Raw genomic sequence first — 19,924 nt, 5'->3', positions numbered from 1 at the left:
CTGGCTGCCTTCCTGGCAGGGGGAAAGGAGGGACCTTGTGGCTGCTCCACACTCAGCTTGGTGTGGCAGAGGTGGGAGTTGGGAAGCACCTTGTGCACACTTGGTGTGTGGCGAGGGCAGGGAGGGGAAGAGCCCCCGATGCTTTGAGCAGAATTCCCAGAGCACTTGGATGCCCTTTGGGGTGAGGCTGTTCAGCTGGAGCTGGGGGAGCTGTGAGCGAGGAGCGGCCGGGCCGGGGGTCCCACAGGTGCGTTTGTGTCAGACCAGGGGGCAGAGAGGGAAGGATGGAGGCAGCTCCTGGTGGGGCATCAGGGTCACCCCGGTCCCGCCTGGGGTCACCGCAGCTTCGCTCCACTCCCGCACCGTCCCAGCTCCGGTGCCGGTTCCCTTTCATTTCGGGGCGCCCGCCGTGCCCCCTCCTGACAGGTATTTGAGTTTGAGCCCCAGTTTGTTGTTCCTCCCCGTCCCCTCCCGCCCGGTTCCGCACCCGCAGCGATCCCGGACCCCGCGCACCGTCCCCACCATTGTCAGGCTTCCCGGTCCCGACGGTGTGGCTCCTGGGCCCTGTCCTGTTGCTAGCATTGTGCCTGTCTTATGTATAATCACATCACCAAAAAAAAAAAAACAAAAAAAAACGGGAAAAAAAAAATTACAAAGGACTTTTTTTTTTTTTTTTTTTTTTTTTCTCCATTTTGTAATCGTAAAGAAATAGTCGCTGAACTGCTTCATGGTCGGGGTTTTCACAATTTTCAACATGATCTCGTGGTTTTGGTTCTGTTCTAGTTTAAAGGATCCGTCATCGTTTCTTTAAAACAAAAACCCAACAAACAATGGCGCTACCATATCCCTCTGCAGAAGTGCTTTTCTATTTATAAGGTTGAAAATTCTGAATAACCCTTTTAGCATTATAAAAACCACACAAAAAAAAAAACCCACCTTGTATTTTGTAAATATTTTCTTTTCCTGCTTTGAGCTGTGTAATGTCCTTGTTATATAGAAATGCTTTTCTTCCGAGAAGCTGATCTTTGTTAATGTCTTGATTCTGTTGGCAAAGCACAAATGTGCTTATAAAAAAAAAAAAAAGAAGAAAAGATTAAAAAAAAAATTAAAATGTAATATTCCATTTGATGAGTGTGAAAGGCTGGGCTGACACTGGGAAGGGGCCCTCAGTGCACTCAGATCAGCTCCTTCCCTCCTGTGTTTCAGTGGCCTCTTTTTCCTGTGTGATGTTATTTTCCAGCAGTTATTGTCAGCCAGAGGGGGAACCCCTGGGCTGGGGGTTATTTTACATTTCTCGGGTTAACTGGGTGCTGCTGGTCCTCATCCAGGGAAGCACTGCTGTGTCCTTCCTGGCTCTGGCAGGCAGGGTCACCCCTCCTGCACCCCTCTGTGCCCCAGGAAGAAGCGTGGGAGCTTAAAAAGTAAAAAATTGCAACCCAGTCCCTGCCCCTCGGTGCTGCACCAGTCGATGACTCTGTGGATGGATCCCCCACCCCACATCCCCCCATGCAAAAGAGGTGCCAATTATCATTATTGTAGTAATGACTTTATTTCCAAATTCACTTTTACGGCAACAGTGTAAACCAGTTGTTAAACACACGATACACTATGGACACCCACAGACAGAAGCTAAGCTAGAATGATACACTGAGATCAAACCTTCCCTCCCCTCCCCGGCGCGGCGCGGGGGGCACGGGGCTGCCAACACCACACAGGCTGGCACCGACCTTGGCTAACACGCAGAATCTTTTGGAGTGCAGAAATACGATTCTTTTTTTTTTTTTTTTTTTTTAATCAGTGCCGGTTTTAACCCTTTTCAGACCCAAGATGTGTGTGGAGTAAAGGAGAAGCCGGGGGTCGGGTTTTGTCCGGCTGCTCACCGGACCCTCGGGCCTGGGTCTGAAGGCAGGGTTGGGGCAGGGGACGTGGCTCAGGCTGCTGGAGGGGACAGCGGGTGACGTGGTGGCTGTAAAGGGCTGTCCTGGCACCCCACAGCCCCCGGGGGGGACAACAGCCGGGGCTGAGGACACTCAGAGTAGGAAGGGGCTGCTCACTGGAGCTCGGTGCACACCGAGGCCATCCCACCCTGGGTGCTGGTGTCCCTCAGGGGCTGCACGGAGGGGACAGGGGTGGCACAGGACGGGTGAGCTCAGCTACCCTGTCCTGCAGCCCAGAGGGGTAAGGAGGTGATGCTTTGAGGGTTCTCCCAACTTGCTCGTTCTACAGAGGACAAAAAGCGCGGCGGCTCCTACAGCGCTACAGAGTCAGGGACGGAGCACAGAGTCTTACAATCATGGAGTCAAGTGAACGGAGCGAGTGACAAGCTGGACACGATGGTGCTGCTGGACCAGCCTCTCCCCAGCAATAAAGCAGCTCCTGGGGCTGCACAGAGAAGGGTTGGACCCCCCAGACCATGTCCATCCACAGCCAGGCCTGCGGCAGCCCAGCCCTGCAGAGGGACAGGGGCGAGAGAGAGGGGGCTCACAGCTCCCACAGGTCCTGTCCGGGGAGGAATTGCTGCTCTGCCCAGGAACAGCTGCTCTGGCAGCCTTGGTGGCACCCAGCCACCACCCCAAGGACAACCAGGGGCCCTGACCCCCCGCCAGCCCTGTCAGACCAGGATTGCAGCCCTTGCTGGGAAAGCACGGCTTTCCCTGCAGCACAGCCCGGGGGTGCAGGGGCCCCCTCTGCCCTCCCAGCTCCAGCTGAACCCCCGGAGCTCGGCTGGGGCCCCTGGGGGAGACAGGGCAGGAGGACACACAGCTGCACTGGTGGCATCTCGGCCTCTTTGGTTGTAGAGGGAAGGGGCAGGCAGGGACAGCCACGGGACCTCCTCGTGCTCCCCAGGGAGCCACAGGAACAAGAGCAGCCAAAGCAATAACTCGGCCGGCTCCTGTCCCCGAGTGTGCTGGGGTGGTCAGTGCTGTGTGAGGGGTGAGGCGCTGCCAACTCACACCGGGGAGCGCCCGCAAAGGGGCTTCAGTGCCAGGGAGCAGCCGCTGGCCCCGGGCTGGGGGAGCTGCTGCCGCCTCCCCCGCGTCCAGCCGGGGTCTCACCGCTGCCACCGGCACAGCAGAGCCATGGAGCTGCCACCTCCGCCATCGCTGAGCTGACCTTGCAGGGAAAGAAAAAGAACAACCCAAAAATGTCACAAGCTGCACCCAAATCCAGGAGCCATCCCAGCCCTGGAGCTGTGGGTGCCCCTCCTCCGGCAGACATGCGGTGCCGGGCTCCTCCTGCGGCACCGGGGCTGGGCACGGCCGGAGCCGCCCGAGCTCCCCGGGCCCCCGGCTGGGCTGCGGCGGAGCCGGCGCGGGGCAGCTCAAAACTACTTACAGCATTTATTTTTCAAACACATGCTCGTTTATGAAAACAATCACCCTGGCACGGTCCAAGCATATACAGACAAATCTACTCTACGACACGAGGGGCTGCCAAAGGAATGGGGAAAAGCCTCTACTCATCCACTCAGCGGTTCCAGCACAGCCACGGAGAGGGGAACGGCCGCCCGGGGCCCCTCGGAGCGGGCACCCGGCCTCGCCGGGACTCCAGCTGCCGGAGCTGAGAGCGGGTTAGGGGGCCGTTATCTTCATACACATCTCGGCTTTCGGAAATAAAAACAAAAGGTTTCTTCCAAATCAGCAGGCAAATTTAACGCGGGGAAGGAGGGAGGGAGGGCACCTCCCCGCAGCCCTGGCTGCGCACCCAGCCCGGCCAGCGGCAGGACACGAGCTGGGCCAGGTCACAGCCCCCTCCCGGGAGGGCCACCCGCTGCCCTGTGCTGGTGCGGGGTGCTCGGGTCAGCGTCGTGCTGTGGCCGCCCCTCGGGCCCCCTCCCCGCCTCGCCGGGGGGCCCCGGGCAGGGCTGGGACAGCGAGGGCAGGAGCAGGGGGAGCGCGGGGACGCGACGGGACGGGCTGTGCGCTCCGAGGAGCAGGGGGAGAGGAGGTTTTGTACCTCATAGTGTCACTGATTTTGAAGTCCTGGAGCTAGAGCTGAATGAACAGTAAAAGCAGGTTAAATCATTAACCAGTTAGGGACGGGGAAGCAGCTGTAAAAGGAACAGAGGAAGAAGGCCAGATTATTATTTTTGTTTCTTTTCTTTTTCGTTTCCTTTCCTTGTCTTCTCTCCTGGTGGCCGCCGCGCCGCGATCACAAGCCCTGCTTGGCCAGCGAGGCGGACACCTCGTCGGCTAGCGTGGCCAGCTGGGGGGAGTCCACCAGGTTGATGCTGCCGGTGGAGGAGACGTTGCTAAGGCGGCGCGGGGAGGCATCTCCGGAGATGGTGGGGGACTTGTAGACGATTTCGGCGCCGTGGTCGGTCTTGGCTTTGGCGTTCTCGCGGAAGGTCAGCTTGTGAGTCTCAATCTGTGAGGGAGAGGAGGGCGCTCAGGGGCATGGCCGGGGACAGGGGGACCTGCCAGGTGCGCGCTCAGACACGGCCGCTGGGAGGTGGCAGCAGAGCTCAGAGCAGCGACCCAGAGTCCCCAGGCCTCAGCATGTCCCAGGCACCAGAGGCAACAGCAGGACCTGAGCATCTGGATGCTGCCAAATCCTCCCCAGGCGAGGTCCTGGGTCCCAGAACGCAGAGGGCACAACCTGGGCTGCTCCCACTCCCCTGGCACAGATCATGGGGGGACGTGGCACGTGAAGCTTCCCCTTAGCCCACGCTGCTGCTCCCAGGAGCCAAACCCCTCTCCCGCTGAACTGGATCTGCTTTGCTACTTACAGGTGCCCTCCCCAGCCGAGTGCAAGGCCGGGGGCTGGCTCTCCATGGGGCTGAGTGGCTCCAGCACCACGGCCTGGAGCCCAGCGGGGTCTGGGCTCGGGGTCCAGGTCTTGTCTTCCTTGCCTTTCTCTCTCTACAGGTGAAGAAACCCACCCAGGGCAGTGGGGGGCAAAAAATGCATCAGCAACAAAAACCATGATCCAAGAAATGCCAGCCAGAAGGAAAAAGACAAAAAATATAGAAAAGAAATAGAAAACTGGGGAGAAAAAGATCTGAAAAACAGGGCCATTCACTGACTCATAGAAAGAAGAGTGGCAGCCTTTGGAGCCAGGGGGGAAAACTCCAGGAACAGCACAGGAGAGCACAGGGACTTGGGCAGAGCACAGAGCACCCAGCTCCCCACGGCACACCCAGCACAGGAACCAGAGCTCAGCCTAAAGAGCTGTGGACTGTGAGTCCCGGTGTGGATCTGTGTGTCACAGAGCAAGGAGGGGCTTGGGGACATGTGAAAGGGGCAGCAGAGCTGCACCTGGACTCAGTTACACCCAGAACCTCCTCCAGGCTGGGTTTGGGCAGGGGAGAGGCAGCCTAAGCAGGCTGGAAGGCTGAGGTGGTGATGCCACTGCTGGGTCAAAGCCTTGCAGAGAAACTCCCCTGAAAAGGGCAAGTTCTTCAAACTATGGCCCAGTGAATGTGCCAGGATGTGCCAGAGCCACCACTGGATCACAAAACCCATGGCAAAAGGCTCAGTGAAGCACAGGGGAGCTGATGCACGGCAGAGAGAAGGGTAAGGAAGTCAAGCGGTCCCGCAGTCAGAGGCCAGCTGGAGGTGAGAGCTGGAGCTGCACAGAGAGCACGTGGCCAAGAACAAAGTGCCAAAATACAGGAGCTGAAACAGAACCTTCCCCTCCCATTGAGACAAAAGTGCTGCAAAAACAAGCAAGATAAAACCCACTTTTCCCCGGGGAAGCTGAACCCTGTGTGTGGCCAGGCTGGAGTCTCAGCTCCGTGCTTACCTGATGTCCTCACCCCCCTGCCTGCTGGGGACTTGGTGGCCTTGAAGCCCAGCTGTGGGGCTGTTTTACTTGGCCAAGACTCACTGAAGTCACCATCAAAGCCTTGGTGGGAACAGCTCAGCCCCAGCTCACTTCCCTGACCCGAGTGCCTTTTGTGTCTCACTTTAACCCCCCAACACTGCCCTCCCTTCACAGAGCCCTGGGTCAGGAAGGAGAAATCACCTTCTGAAGGGCCAGTTTGCTGCAAAGTCACCTGCTCTAAATAAAGCTGAGCCTTTAATGCTCCACTTTCATTGGGGATCCAACACCTCTGCAGCTGCCAGCTCGGTGTCACAGCAGCAGCAGCAGCAGCACAGCACGGGGCTCGCTGATGGTGACACTTGGTGGGAAGGGTTTGAGACACAGAAAACTCCAGAGGCAGCAGAAAGAGCAGGAAACCACAGCCGAGGCTGTCACAGGCTCGTGCTCACTCAGGGGCCATCCTGGGCAGTGCCACTGCTCTGTCCCCTGTCCCCTCACACCCACAGCAGCACACACCTGTCCCCAGGGCCCCTTTACCTTTTTATTGCCCCCTCCAGGGACGTGGCTGATGTTATCTAGGGACCCGATTTTCGACTGCACCTTATCTTTGAAGTCCAGTTTCTCAGATTTCACCTCCACCTGGCCACCACCTGCAGGAGAAGCGCGAGAGGCGGCTCAGGAGCTGGGAGCAGCACCCAGCACTGCAGGGCTCACTGGGGCGCTCCAGTCACTGCCTCCCCTCAGCCCCTGCCCTTGCCCAGCCCTCTGCCCCTCTCCCACCCCCCTGAGCCCCAAGGGTACCTGGTTTGTGGTGGATGTTGCCCAGGGAACCACATTTGGATGTCACATGGCTCAGGTCGACTGGCTTGTAAACGATTTGCACCTGCCCGTAGGAGAGAGGAGAAGGGGATGAGCTGGAGGCCAGCACGGGCAGCTGGGGAGGGGGAGCACAACACACAGCAGCACCTGAGCTGGATTGGAGGGAAAGGACAGCTCCAGCCCCAGGAGGATTAATGACACCAAAGAAACTGCCATCAGAAATGGGAGATCATTAATGCCCGTGTGCAGGAGCCTCTTAACATGTCAGCATGCACGAGATCACCTCTCCACAGAGGGGGGAGTAGAGGCAATTTTTAAGTGCTCGAGTGAGAGAGAAAGTGGAGTGGTAAATTAATTTAAGATTTGCATACACATCATCCAAAAGGAGGAGATATACCAGAGAGAAAAACGTAAAAAATAAATACCTTTTCTGGTGTAAAACATAAAGCTTATGTCCACAAAAACTGAAAGAACAGAAATGATCAATGTGCACAGAACTTTCAAAAGAGTGACCAAAATATGCATTTCTGAAAAATGCTGTAACGAAAATAAGGGTTAAAAAAAAAAAAAAAGCAAAGCAAAATCGAAATATCTGGAGTTCACATCATAGAAATTAAAATGGCAATTATAAAAATTATAAAGTATTGAACCACAACAGCATTTTGTGACATTTAAGCTCTGTTTTGCTGTGCTTTGCCCACGATGTCTCTGAGGTGGGCTCCAGCAATTGCAGGGATCCCCGCCCCGTCCCCAGAGCGCTCGTGGCACGGACACGGGGACACGGGACAGACACAGGGACAGCACGGGGCTGCAGGGCTGGGCAGCAGCCACACACCAGGGAGGAGCCTCAGAGCAGGCACACACACGGCAGCTACGGCAGGAGCAGGAGACAAGGGGGACAAAACAGCCCCAGAACCCCCCAGGTCACCCCGGAGCCTGGCTGGGGGCTCCCACCAGCCCCTGAGGGTCAGCTGCTGCTGGGTGAGTGGGGCTGTGCAGGAAAAATGCATCATCCACACCTCAGGCTGGCTCTGGGGACAGCCTGGCCTTCCCAGGGAGCATCTGCTGCTCTCTGTGCTCCCCACAGGCAGCACGGCAAGTGTGATGCCCTCGGCAGCCCCAGGAGGATGTGCCAGCACCAAAGGGAGCTGTGCAGAGGAGCTGACTCCTGCCAGCAGCCCCCAGACCAGCACCAGGATCCACTGCAGCCTCTGCTCCCCGTCCCAGCACTGGGGCTGACCCAAATGCCCCAGGGGAGGGTGCATCCTGCAGTCCCCACCTGGCCCCAGCACCCTCAGTGATTGTCACAGCCCTGAGAAACAACCCTGACCCCAGCCTGGAGCCAGGAACAGGAGCAAGAGCCCCGGGCACAGAGCCCTGCTGACCTGCCTTGTCTCTGCTGCTCACACAGACCAAGAGGCACGTTTGACAGGAGACAGAGAGGGAGAAAAGCAACCCCTCAGGGTCTGGGGGCACACCGTGGACACAGACGTGGGGACAGCGCAGGGAAAGGTCACACGTTTAATGCACTTGGGCAGGAGAGGAGCTGGATTTGGTTGGAAAGTAGGAAACAGACCCAAAAAGGGCAGCTGGTGCCTTTCTAATGCCAGCTGTGACCCTGAAGGGTCTCTCAGCAATTCAGGCACCACTGAGACCTGGGACTGAAAGTCCTCTCGTTTCCAGAACAAGCAGTCAGCAATTGGAACTTTCTGCTCTCATTGCCAGTCCCTTTTGTGACAGACAGGACTCTGTCATCCCTTCCCATCCTGCTGGGGAGCAGAGAAGGATCCTCCCCATTTTAGCAAGAAGGGAAAAGGAGAACAGAGTTGTTTGCCTGGGAAAGCAGTGCCAGAGACCTGGGGATCCCACCCTCAGCATCAGCAATGCCAAGGCCGACTCCTGCCTGGGGCATGCCCTGGTCAGGGCATCCACAGGCTTCAAAACCCAGGCACCAAGCCCAGGGAGTGGCAGCTCCCTCTGGGAGCAGGGATGGCTGGGCAGGGGCTGCTGCTGCCATGGGTTGAAGTCCAAAGGCCTCTGAAGCCCTGGGGTCTCTTGCTGCCCCCTCCCAAGGAGCCCCAGGACAGACTGACACTGCCCCTGCCAGGCCCTGCTCCCAGAGCTGCTGCAGCCAGGCAGGGCCCGTGGGGTCTTCAGCTCTGGCAGGGCCTGGGGAGGGATCACAGCCCCCAGATGAACGTTCAGGTAATTCTTAACCCAAAGCAGCTGCAAAGGCCCACGGTGTGAGCTCTGTGGAGGAAGGGACCAGCTCATCACCAGCCACAGCACAAGGGATGCGTGGCCAGCACCAGCTCCTGGCCCACCTCACCCTGGGCAGCCCAGGCAGTGCAGGACCCAGAGCAAGGAAGAGGAACAACCATGGAACTGCTTCACAGGGGTCTGAGCTCTGCAGAGCAGCTCCTCTGGCCTGTGAAGGAACTGCAGAGTGACACCAAATTTAAGCCAGAGGTTGCAAAGCCAGCTGTGTCCCTGTGTTCACCTGCCAAGCCTTCTGCAAGGCTCAGTTTCTCAGGGAGGGCGTCCACAGAGATCAAGGAAAATCCATGGGGAACATCTCAGAGCGGGCCCCACAAGCCCCAGTGACACAGCCTGGGGTCTCAGGGATGTGCCTTCCTCAGCCCAGCATCTTTCCTGGACCCAAACTGTCTCCAGCTGTAAATCCACCAACCTCTGTGGAGTTTCTCCAGGTTTCTGGCACAGTAACTGAAAGCTGAGTCTGGTATTTATGTGGGAACAGCTGGAAATGCCAGTGTTCAAATCAATTAGCTCAACAATACTTCAGGCTCAGCCCCCGTGGGCGCTGCTGGACACATTCATTAGCAAGGAGAAACTTAATATTTGCACGGATCATACTTGCCTGATGGGAACGGGCACGTTCACATGTTGGGCAGGATCATGTCCAATTTAGCAGCACATTGAGCAATGAGGACTGGGTCTGCTCATAAACCTACCCATCTCCTGCATCACCCTGTGCCAGGGGCCCCATCCCACAGCCCGGGAGGCTTCCAGCCTTCCAGGCAGTGCAGAGCCCTGGGGTTGCTGGGATGTTTGGTTACAGACGTGGTTTGGACACGGGGCAGTTAGTTCTGTCCATGGCAGGCATGTCCAGGACTCGTTAGGGTTCATTTTTGGGTTAAAGGGTTAAATGACAGCACGTCCCCAATGGCTATGTGACAGCAGCGTGGCTGCAGATAGCATTGGTGATTAGTGTAACAACATGCCACTAAAATCAGGATTATTACAGAGCATTCAAAGTGTGAAGGTACTCACACTGCCTCCGCCCGGGATGTGTTTGATATTATCCTTTGAGCCACACCTGGATTGAACGCTGCTAAAGTCCAGCTTCTTATTAATTATCTGCACCTTTGGTAGCCAGAAAAGAGTCATTGCACGTCACCAATAGCTATCTGCTGGCAGGGTCACTGCAGATAGCATTGGCAGTTCAGTGTACACAACATGCCAGTTATCATCAGCACTGAGATAGAGCATTGAAAGTGTGAAGGTACTCACACTGCCTCCGCCCGGGATGTGTTTGATATTATCCTTTGAGCCACACTTGGATTGAACGCTGCTAAAGTCCAGCTTCTTATTAATTATCTGCACCTTTAGTAGCCAGAAAAGAGCGTGAGAAACAACATGACCATCTGCAGCTTGACCATGTGTTACAGCCCTAAAACCAGGAACCTGCCTTCCAGGGCCAGCAGCAAAAAAGGAAAATCTAAATCGCTGGCTTGCTGCACAGATTTGTCTGTTCCTGGGCTAGAAAGGGAAGATGGAGGTGGGCAGGTTGTAGCTCGAGACTGGACAGGCCTGGGGAGTGCTGCAGCCCTGGGTCCCAGGCCACAAACACCAGCCAAAAAGCCAGCTCAGCCTGGATCCTTCCACTGAACAGAACAGGGAACTCTCTGGGCAGCACAGCAAACCCGCTGGGAGGCAGGGCTGAGGCACCACCAGGGCTCAGAGACACCACCAGGGCTCAGAGACAGCTCCTGCAGAGCCAGGGGAATGAGGAGGGATGGAGCTGGGAGAAAAATGCCTGCCCAGCTCCAGCTCCAGCTCCATGCCAGGCAGCACAGTCCCCTTCTGGGCCAGGCACACCTGGCCTTGGGCAAACAGGTGCCACTGGCCAGGCTGGGGAGCAGGAGCTGTGTGTGCAGCACTGGGAGAGGACACCCAGCTCTGCTCTGCACAGGGCTCACACTCCCTCCACAGCTGCCAAGAGAAAGCCAGAAATGCTGCCAGGGATGCAGCCCCAGAACAGGGATGCAGCCCCAGAACAGGGATGCAGCCCCAGAACAGGGATGCAGCCCCAGGTCCCAATCCAGGGATGCAGCCTCAGGACAGGGATGCAGCCCCAGGTCCCATCCCAGGGATGCAGCCCCAGGCCAGGGATGCAGCCCCAGGACAGGGATGCAGCCCCAGGTCCCAACCCAGGGATGCAGCCCCAGGCCAGGGATGCAGCCCCAGGTCCCAATCCAGGGATGCAGCCTCAGGACAGGGATGCAGCCCCAGGTCCCAATCCAGGGATGCAGCCTCAGGACAGGGATGCAGCCCCAGGTCCCATCCCAGGGATGCAGCCCCAGGCCAGGGATGCAGCCCCAGGTCCCAACCCAGGGATGCAGCCCCAGGACAGGGATGCAGCCCCAGGCCAGGGATGCAGCCCCAGGTCCCATCCCAGGGATGCAGCCCCAGGACAGGGATGCAGCCCCAGGTCCCAACCCAGGGATGCAGCCCCAGGTCCCATCCCAGGGATGCAGCCCCAGGTCCCAACCCAGGGATGCAGCCCCAATCCAGGGATGCAGCCCCACCCCAGTGCTGTGGCACATTCCTAACACGTCCCTGGTGGGTGGGAGTGGGGCTGGGAAGGGCTGGGGCCACATGGGCACCACTTCTGGCCTCTCCCTGCAGCCCCAAGGCCTTCCCTGCACTCTGTGCTCACAAAGCTGGCTCCACTCAGGGCTTGTTTTCCCCCTGGCTGTGTAGGGAGCTGCCCTGGAGCCACCTCAGGCACCCAAGCAGCTCTTCCAGACAGCCCCAGGGTGAAGACAATCCCTGCTCCTTCCCCACACACCCTGGAGTGCCTTCACAACCCCCAGGGGTGTGAATGCAGGTGACAGCCCACAGAGCCTGTGAGAGGCACCACGAGAGCCCCCGGCAGTGTCACCTCCCTGGGCACAGACACTCCTGGTGGCAGCTTCTCCAGAGCTGAGCAGGCACCTGGCCTCCATGGCAGCACTGCAGCCCCAGCCTGCTCGGCCAGCAGAGCTCCCTGCAGGGCCCTGGCTCTCCAGCATGAGAGGCACCATGGCTGGCGTGTGCCTCCAGCAGGATTGTCCCACTTTACATCAACCATTCCACAAATCAGGACCCAGCCGTGCCAGAGCAGCTGTGCCAGAGCCTCACTGGGTGATGCAGCCACAGCTCGAGTGCTCAGACATGCAGCAGCACAGGCAGAGACCTGGCCTGGCTGCTCCTTTGCTTGCCCAGCCTGGGGGTCTGGAATCTGCACAGACAACAGGCTCCAAACCCATTTCTGAGCAGCCTCAAATCAAACGTCTGGGATCAGCCCCTTCTGCTCCAGCTGCAGCCATTCTGCTGGGAGCAGTCTACAGAATCCCCAGCAGAGCATCCAGCCATTCTCCCCTGCAAAGAGCAAGGAATTGTCCCAAATTCAGCTGTTCTTACTCTTTCAGCAACAACAACAAACAGAGAAGCAGAGAGGGGGGGAAAAAGCAACTTGTGAAGGCTGGATTTAAAAAGAACAAGCAAATAATTTAACTATTTTCCAGTAAACAAGGGTTCCTTCTAAAATCCCTGGAGAACAGGGTTTGTGGGGGTGGGAAGAAAAACCCATGTCTTGTGCTAAGTGGGCAGGAGGGCTGAGCCCCCCCAAAAAGGACACTGTGCTCATGTGCTGCTGTCTCATGACCAAGAGCCCTGCCCAGGCTCCAGAGCCCCCCTGGATGGTGGCACAAAGCCAGTGAATCGCCAGGCACGGTGGGAAATGCCTGGAAAGGCCATGGAGAAGCAGGCTGCCACTTCACAGGATGCAGAGGAGCCAGCCCAAAGCCTCCCCCCGTGCCAAAGGGGAACGTTCAGAGCCACCGAGGTACCTGCTCACACAAAATGTCATGCACAGCACTCAGGGAAGGTTTGTTATGGCTCTGCAAGGTCTGCAGCCAGGCAGTGCCACCCCAGGACAGGCAGTGTCACCCCAGGACAGGCAGTGCCAGCCCAGGACAGGCAGTGCCACCCTTAGGACAGGCAGTGTCACCCTTAGGACAGGCAGTGCCACCCCAGGACAGGCAGTGCCACCCTTAGGACAGGCAGTGCCACCCCAGGACAGGCAGTGCCACCCTTAGGACAGGCAGTGCCACCCCAGGACAGGCAGTGTCACCCCAGGACAGGCAGTGCCACCCTTAGGACAGGCAGTGCCACCCCAGGACAGGCAGTGCCACCCTTAGGACAGGCAGTGCCACCCCCAGGACAGGCAGTGTCACCCCCAGGACAGGCAGTGTCCCCTGCCAGGATTGCAGAATTTAATCCAAGACCCTCATTCCCAAGCCCAGAGGTCACTTTGCTTGTGAAACAACTTTTCTGGGAGTGCAAAGTGTTTGAAAGGACAGAAGTGCCACCAGTTCTGGCTGTGCCACCACACACTGTGTAGCACCTGGTGGCACAACACAACCCAAAACCTTGCCAACAGAGCTGGATCCAAAATCCCAATGTCTGGCAAAATGTGGGGTCTGAGCCTGAGACCCTCAGAAGGAGCAGACAGATCTTCCTGTGCCCTGCTCCAGGCACAGGGTGGCACTCAGAAACACAGCCCTGACCCTGCCACTCCTCAGCTCACAGCCTGCTGTCCCTGCCTGGCATTGTCACCACCAGGGAATGTCATTCCCCCACGAGACCCTCACCACCATGAGCTCTCCATGGGACACCTGAGCAAGGAATTGCAGGCCAAGCATCCAACCCCAAAAACCTTCCAGGTGGAGCAGAGTCAGGCTGGAGCCCTGCCCAGTGCCCAGTGCCCAGTGCCCAGTGCCCAGTGCCCAGTGCTGCTGCAGGGAGGCCCTGCCAGCCCAGAGGCAGCGTCCAGCACACTCTGTCCCCCCACAGCAGGAGCAGAGGCTGTGCTTACCTTGCCACCTCCGGGCTGGTGCTTCAGGTTGTCGGTGGAGCCGATTTTGGACTTGACGTTTTTCAGGTCGGGCATGGGCGCGGCGGCCGGCGGGACGCGGGTCTTGGCGGAGGCCGGGGATTTCGGGGGCGTGCGAACCACTGCCACCTTCTTGGGCTCCCTGGCTGGTGGGGTGGGCAGAGAGGGGGTGCGGGAACGGCTGCCTGGAGTCCCGGGGGAGCCGGGACTGCTGTAACCGCTTCTGTCTCCAGACTTGGGCTGCTCACCTGCAGTTTGCACACAGCACAGCCCCGGTCAGGAGCCCTCCCCTGCTGCCCCTGGGGGCTGCTCTGCCTCGTCCCAGAGCCCACCCAACAGCCCAGCGCAGGGGGAGGCTGCTGGCTGCGCTTTCTTCTACTCCATTTTGAAGGCAAAACTGCGATTCAAAGGCAATTTCCTAATATCCCAGAAGGAAGATGGTCTCCACTGCCTGGATCATCAGTAAGACTCCCCACCCGAGCGTGGCACGATGAATTACAGACAAAAGACACTCAGAACCACTTTTCTATCAGAAATTTGGAAGCACTTGCACAAAATTATTTTCTGCAATTAACTAAGGCTGATCGCTGAGCAGCTTAGCACTGTCCCCAGTTTGAAAAGGAAATGAAAGAAGAAAAGAAGACCCTTAAACATCACCTTTCTCAGTCTTTGCTGCTGCAGGAGGTGGCTTTTTCTGCTCCTTTCTGCCTGTTTAGTGAATGAGAAAGATGCTTAAACATAATAAAGCTGGAAAATTAATTGATTTAAGGTTTTATGCAGCTCTGGTTAAGTATGAAATATATGTATACATCCAGTGAAATGCACCATTTTAATGGAAATTCACAATGCCTGATTCTTTCTGGGGTTTTCTTCTCTGAGCATAATGGGCTAATCTCCATTCCTGTAATCGAAGAATTGATCCTCTTGCCCCTGCTCTTTGTGAATATCATCAGAGAGAAAACGAGCAGATGGATTAAAAAAAAAATGGAGCTGCCTAAATCTTCCAAATTTGAGGAAATCCCACAGGATAAAGCAACCGGCCTCTCCTACACACCGGACACTGCAGGAACGCAGGCACTGAGCAGCACCTGGAAGGGCTCAGAGCCCCAGGAGAGGGCTGGGTTCGGTCATTAACCCCTGGCACTGCCCAGCAGCACCACCCAGCCCCCGGCACACGCTGCCACCGTCACCTACCGGAGCTGGGAGGGGTCTTGGGGGCCGTGGGGGTCTTGGCCGGGATGCGGGTGGCGTTGGTGGAGTTCCTCTGCGCCTGCCCCGCGCGCGCCGAGCCCGTCTTGGAGCCACCCCGCGCCTCCGGGCCCTGAGGACACAGCAGGACGTCAGGGACAGGGTGGCACCCCTCAGTCAGAGAGCCAGGGACAGGGTGACACCCCTCAGAGAGTCAGGGACAGGGTGACACCCCTGGGATCAGAGAGCGAGGGACAGGGTGACACCCCTGGGATCAGAGAGCCAGGGACAGGGTGACACCCCTCAGTCAGAGAGCCAGGGACAGGGTGACACCCCTGGGATCAGAGTCAGGGACAGGGTGACACCCCTGGGATCAGAGAGCCAGGGACAGGGTGGCACCCCTCAATCAGAGAGCCAGGGACAGGGTGACATCCCTCAGAGAGCCAGGGACAGGGTGGCACCCCTGGGATCAGAGAGTCAGGGACAGGGTGACACCCCTCAATCAGAGAGCCAGGGACAGGGTGACACCCCTGGGATCAGAGAGCCAGGGACAGTGTGACACGCCTCAGAGAGCCAGGGACAGGGTGACACCTCTCAATCAGAGAGTCAGGGACAGGGTGGCACCCCTGGGATCAGTCAGGGACAGGGTGACACCCCTCCCACTTTTCCCTGGGATTCCCCACACCTGGAATGTGCCTGTTCACACCTTGTGTCCCAAACCCACAGGCAGGGCACAGGAAAGGTGCACTGCACCCTCACACCTGGCTTGGTCACACCTCTGCTCTCTAAATTTCGCCCTTTGGTTTCCCCTGTTTTGCCAGAATTTTGTACGGAAGATAAATTAATCCCAGCATCTGTGACTGGCACAGGTGCCCAGAGCAGGATCACCTGGCAGTGCCCAAGGCCAGGTTGGACACTGGGGTTTGGAGCAGCCTGGGACAGTGCAAGGTGTCCCTGCCATGGCAGGGGCGGCACTGGATGAGATTTAAGCTCATTTCTGACCCAAACCATGCCAGGATTTTGCAGTTCTTTGTGACCTGCACCCCCTGTGCTTTCCCTATGGGTGCGTTTATGTGTCTGAATGGCACAAAGGGAAAAAGCTCTGAGGTTCTGTTCACCCTGCAGGATCAGCCATGGATGTGCTGCACTCCCTAACCCCACGCAGCACCTGCAGCTCTGGCACAGCTCAAACTCACCTGTGAGACACAGACAGAGCTGCCAGACAAGGAAGGGCACAAAGGGACAGGGGATGGGGGCACACCTGCAGCAGGGAGCCCTTTGTGCCGGGTCCTCCCAGCACCAAACCTGGGTGGAGGGAGCACATTCCCCTCTCCAGGGACAGGGAAGGACCTGCAGCAGCCAGGAATGCCAGGAATGCCTTCAGGTGCTGCCCTGGCCTCTGTCCCAGCCCAGTCCCTTACCTTGGCTCTGTTTTCCTGCATTCCTGTGCTGGCAGGCCGGGGGGTGGCAGGACAGGCTCGTTGGGAGGCACTGGCAGGGCTGCAGGGTGCTTTGGAGGCACTGGCAGGGCTGCAGGGTGCTCTGGAGGCACTGGCAGGGCTGCAGGGTGCTCTGGAGGCACTGGCAGGGCTGCTGGGTGCTCTGGAGGCACTGGCAGGGCTGCAGGGTGCTTTGGAGGCACTGGCAGGGCTGCTGGGTGCTCTGGAGGCACTGGCAGGGCTGCAGGGTGCTTTGGAGGCACTGGCAGGGCTGCAGGGTGCTTTGGAGGCACTGGGTGCTTTCACAGGGGCTGCGTGCCAGAGGGGGGCAGTGGAGCCAGGGGGGTTGGCAGGGCAAGGTGAGGATTTCTTGGAACGTGGAAATGAAATGAAATAAAATGGGAACAAAAAAAAAAAAAAAAAAAAAAAAGAAAAAAAAAAATAAAATCAGCATGGCAGGGAAATAAAACGGGATGGGTGACATTAAATAGGATTAGAAGGTGCAATACAGAGCTGGGTGTGGGGTAGGGACTGCCAGGGCTGTACATAGAGAAATAACCAATTTCTATTCCTCGTCTTTAACTCTTCACCCACTGCATTTCCCCTCAGCTTGTCCATTATCCCACTCAGGCACTAACCAGGATAATGGCCAGCTGAGCTAAACCTCCTCCAAATTACCAGTGTGACAGATATTGTTTAACTTCTGGGATTTACCCATTATTAAACTCTGTTCCTCACCCAGAACACAACACAGCATCTTTTTTGGGGGTTGTCCTGGGGCAAGCCAGGAGCTGGATTTGATGATTCTTGTGGATCCCTTCCAGCTCAGGATATTCTATGGTCTGCAAGGCCTAGATTATTTAATTTAATGTTTTAATTACATGTTTTGCTCTTTTCACAGTTATGCTTGTGCCCAGTGCAGTTTTGAGCCTGCCCCAAGGTCAGCTGCTGCTTTTCAGTCCTGGGCTGATAAAATGCTTTCTCCAACCTCCCACCCAACCCCATGAGCCACGTGCTGGATTTAGATTTGGATCATTTCCTCACCCTCAAAGAACCCATGGATTGCACCATCCAAACCCAGGGGAGGGAAGGAAAAAACAAAAACACTCTTGAAAACAAATGGAAAAATGGAACATAATGGGAAGGTTTCCTAAGAGGCAGGAGGGCAGGGGAGGAGCCAGGAGCAGGGACAGGTGTCACCCCTGGTTTGGGTTTTTAGCTTACCTTGGGTTTCTTTTCATCAGCTTCGGTCCCTTCCTTGTCAACACGACCTGACAGATGGAAACACACAGTTACACCTCTTGGGACTGGTCATAAACTCCAGGCACTGCTGGGGCTGTTCCCTGTCCCTCAGTACTGCTCTCAGAAATGTGACCAAGTCACCACCTCCTGCAGAAATCCTTGCACCACTGCACATCACATTCCTTCTGTTGCTGGCAGCTGATGCTGTGTTAGTCAGCACTGGGGACCAGACACACCAGGGAGGTTTGTGAGGGAGCATTTCGCCCAGATTTCCACCCAGCTCCTGCAGGATCCATCCAGTCCAGCACAGAAAGTTCCCTTCAACCCTCGGAAACACCCACTTGTTCTAACAGTTATATAAACAGAGACCCAAACTGGAGGAAGCCCCAGTCCAGCAGCTCTGTGATCTCGTTTCAGGGGTTCCTCAGTTGGTGCTGCAGAGCACTTTTATCCCTGGCTGTTGTAAATTCCCATCTCTCCTGACAGGCTGCTCTCTGCCCCTTCCACCTGGGTCAGTCTAATTAGGAGATCAGAAATGGGGAGGAGATAAGGTTTGCACTCCAAGGCACTCATAACAAAGCCCTTTTCGCCCCCATCTTCAACTAATTGGGAGGAGAAGCTGCTGATATTCTCCCCAGTGTTGGGAAACTCATCCTGGGGGCTCAGCCCTTTCCTGATGCTGTTAATCCAGCCCTGACCCCTCCCGAATTCAGCTGAACTGGAGCAAGGCCGGAGCCAAACAGCCACCAAGCATCTCTGCCTTTGAAGGGAAAAACCATTAAATAATTGAACTTCTCCTGCTGAATCAGAAGGTGGCTGGCTCTGGGCAGTGCCTCCCCACCCTGCTGTGGTTCCAGGCTCCAGTGCAAGCCATGCCAGTGCCTGCAGCACAGGAGGGAAGCTGCACCCTGCAGATCCCACAGGGAACAAGGAGAAATGAGTTGTGAGCTTTGGCTCCGGGGGAAAAAGCTCCATCCACAATTTCTGCCTGAGCCCCACAGCAGAGCCCCAAGCCCAGCAGCATTCCCAGGCCCATGGGAGCAGCCAAGCCAGCCTGTGGAATGTGTGGAGCTGGGGGAAAAGGCAGAGCCTCCCCCAGGACCTGCCCTGGAGAGCCAGAGCTGAGGTACAGCACGGTGAGGTGTCCTGCTGCCCTGGCTCCCTACCACAGCTCACAGCACCGGCTGCCTGTGGCCTCTGAGCTGGGCCCCTGGCACATTCCTGACCCTAGGAGAGGTGGGAAACACAAAGGAAAGGTCTAAGGGATGCTCGAGCACTTAGTGGTGAACTCAAAGCTTTGCCCGAGGCTGCCCTCCCAGCCCCACACACTGTCTCAATGCCTCCAGACACACAGGCAGCTCCTGCCGAGCCCCCAGAGCCAGCACTGTGCTGGCACACCCAGGGACACCCCATCCCCAGAGCTGGGGTGGCAGCAGGATGCTTTGGAAGAGCAATGGACATGCCTGGCAGTGGGAAAAGGCCCTGCTGGCTGCAGCCCGTGCCTCCAGCAGCAGTCAGCAGTGACATTTAAGGGGAAAGTACAAGAAACAGGATCAGCGTGGGAGCTTTTCCACGGTTAGACCTGCCATCCTTGCCTTTTTTCCTCCTCCCTCCTCTTTAGGCAAGCCAATTCCAAGAGTTATTGGAGCAGACATGCAAACCAGATGGATGGCACGTGTCCTGCTGGAACAAGCTGCACACGCCAGGTGAGCCCCACTCCACCAAGCCAGAGCCACGTCCAGGTCCTCCTCTTCTCAGGTGGGAGTGAAGGCGCCCCCACCCAACAGATCCAAGGAAATCAAAACAAAAACAGGTGAAAAAAAGCATGATTAGGGACACGGCAGCACCATGCAAGGCACGCAGAACCGCAGCACAAGGGTCTGTCAATCCAGGCCTGGATTGAGTGAGGAGGGAGGGCAGGCAGGGAGCAGCAGCGCTCTGGATCAGTCACAGCACGCTCCAGGCCAGCTCCAAGCAGCAGCAGCAGCCCCGGTGGCAGCAAGCTGCAGTGCTGGAGCACACACCTTTGAGCAGAGGGACACGACTGCCCTTGTCTGCAGCCGGCCCACCGGGCTTCCTGCGGGGCGGCCGGCGGCCCCCCGAGGCTGGCACAGCCTCTCCCAAAGCAGCATCTTCATCCTTCACAGCATCCTCCACCTCAGCAGCGAGCTTGGCTGTTTCTAGCACGGGCCCAGAATCTTCTGCCTCCTTGGGCTCAGCCTCTTTTTGGGAGACTCTTCCAGAAGGCTCTGGCAGGGCGGTGTCTGCGCCTCCTTCCCCCAGCAGCTCT

The 19,924-nt window shown here is 57.3% G+C and overlaps 1 protein-coding gene across 16 annotated transcripts in view; it reads right to left on the bottom strand.

Annotated features, from left to right (window-relative positions):
* Window positions 1-1,530: 1,530 nt before the first annotated feature.
* Window positions 1,531-19,924, bottom strand: part of MAPT (microtubule associated protein tau) — a 43,907-nt gene continuing 25,513 nt past the window's right edge. For 5 of the 16 annotated variants that reach the window (XM_071451098.1, XM_071451101.1, XM_071451102.1 and 2 more), the window contains 10 exons: window positions 17,617-17,663; window positions 16,375-16,761; window positions 14,960-15,086; window positions 14,423-14,473; window positions 13,748-14,013; window positions 10,117-10,209; window positions 9,877-9,969; window positions 6,568-6,649; window positions 6,304-6,416; window positions 1,531-4,368 (listed from right to left, as the gene is read on the bottom strand). In XM_071451098.1, the coding sequence (XP_071307199.1) occupies window positions 4,153-4,368; window positions 6,304-6,416; window positions 6,568-6,649; window positions 9,877-9,969; window positions 10,117-10,209; window positions 13,748-14,013; window positions 14,423-14,473; window positions 14,960-15,086; window positions 16,375-16,761; window positions 17,617-17,663 (1,475 nt within the window). In that variant the 3' untranslated portion in view covers window positions 1,531-4,152. The remainder of the gene's footprint in view (window positions 4,369-6,303; window positions 6,417-6,567; window positions 6,650-9,876; window positions 9,970-10,116; window positions 10,210-13,747; window positions 14,014-14,422; window positions 14,474-14,959; window positions 15,087-16,374; window positions 16,762-17,616; window positions 17,664-19,924) is intronic. The other 11 variants (XM_071451104.1, XM_071451105.1, XM_071451108.1 and 8 more) reach the window with 7 other exon arrangements.

The sequence above is a fragment of the Agelaius tricolor genome, unplaced genomic scaffold (genome assembly GCF_023055355.1).
Source record: "Agelaius tricolor isolate 1412-34295 unplaced genomic scaffold, bAgeTri1.0.p SCAF_31, whole genome shotgun sequence".
NCBI lineage: Eukaryota > Metazoa > Chordata > Aves > Passeriformes > Icteridae > Agelaius > Agelaius tricolor.
This window is presented reverse-complemented; position numbering and strand designations above follow the sequence as displayed.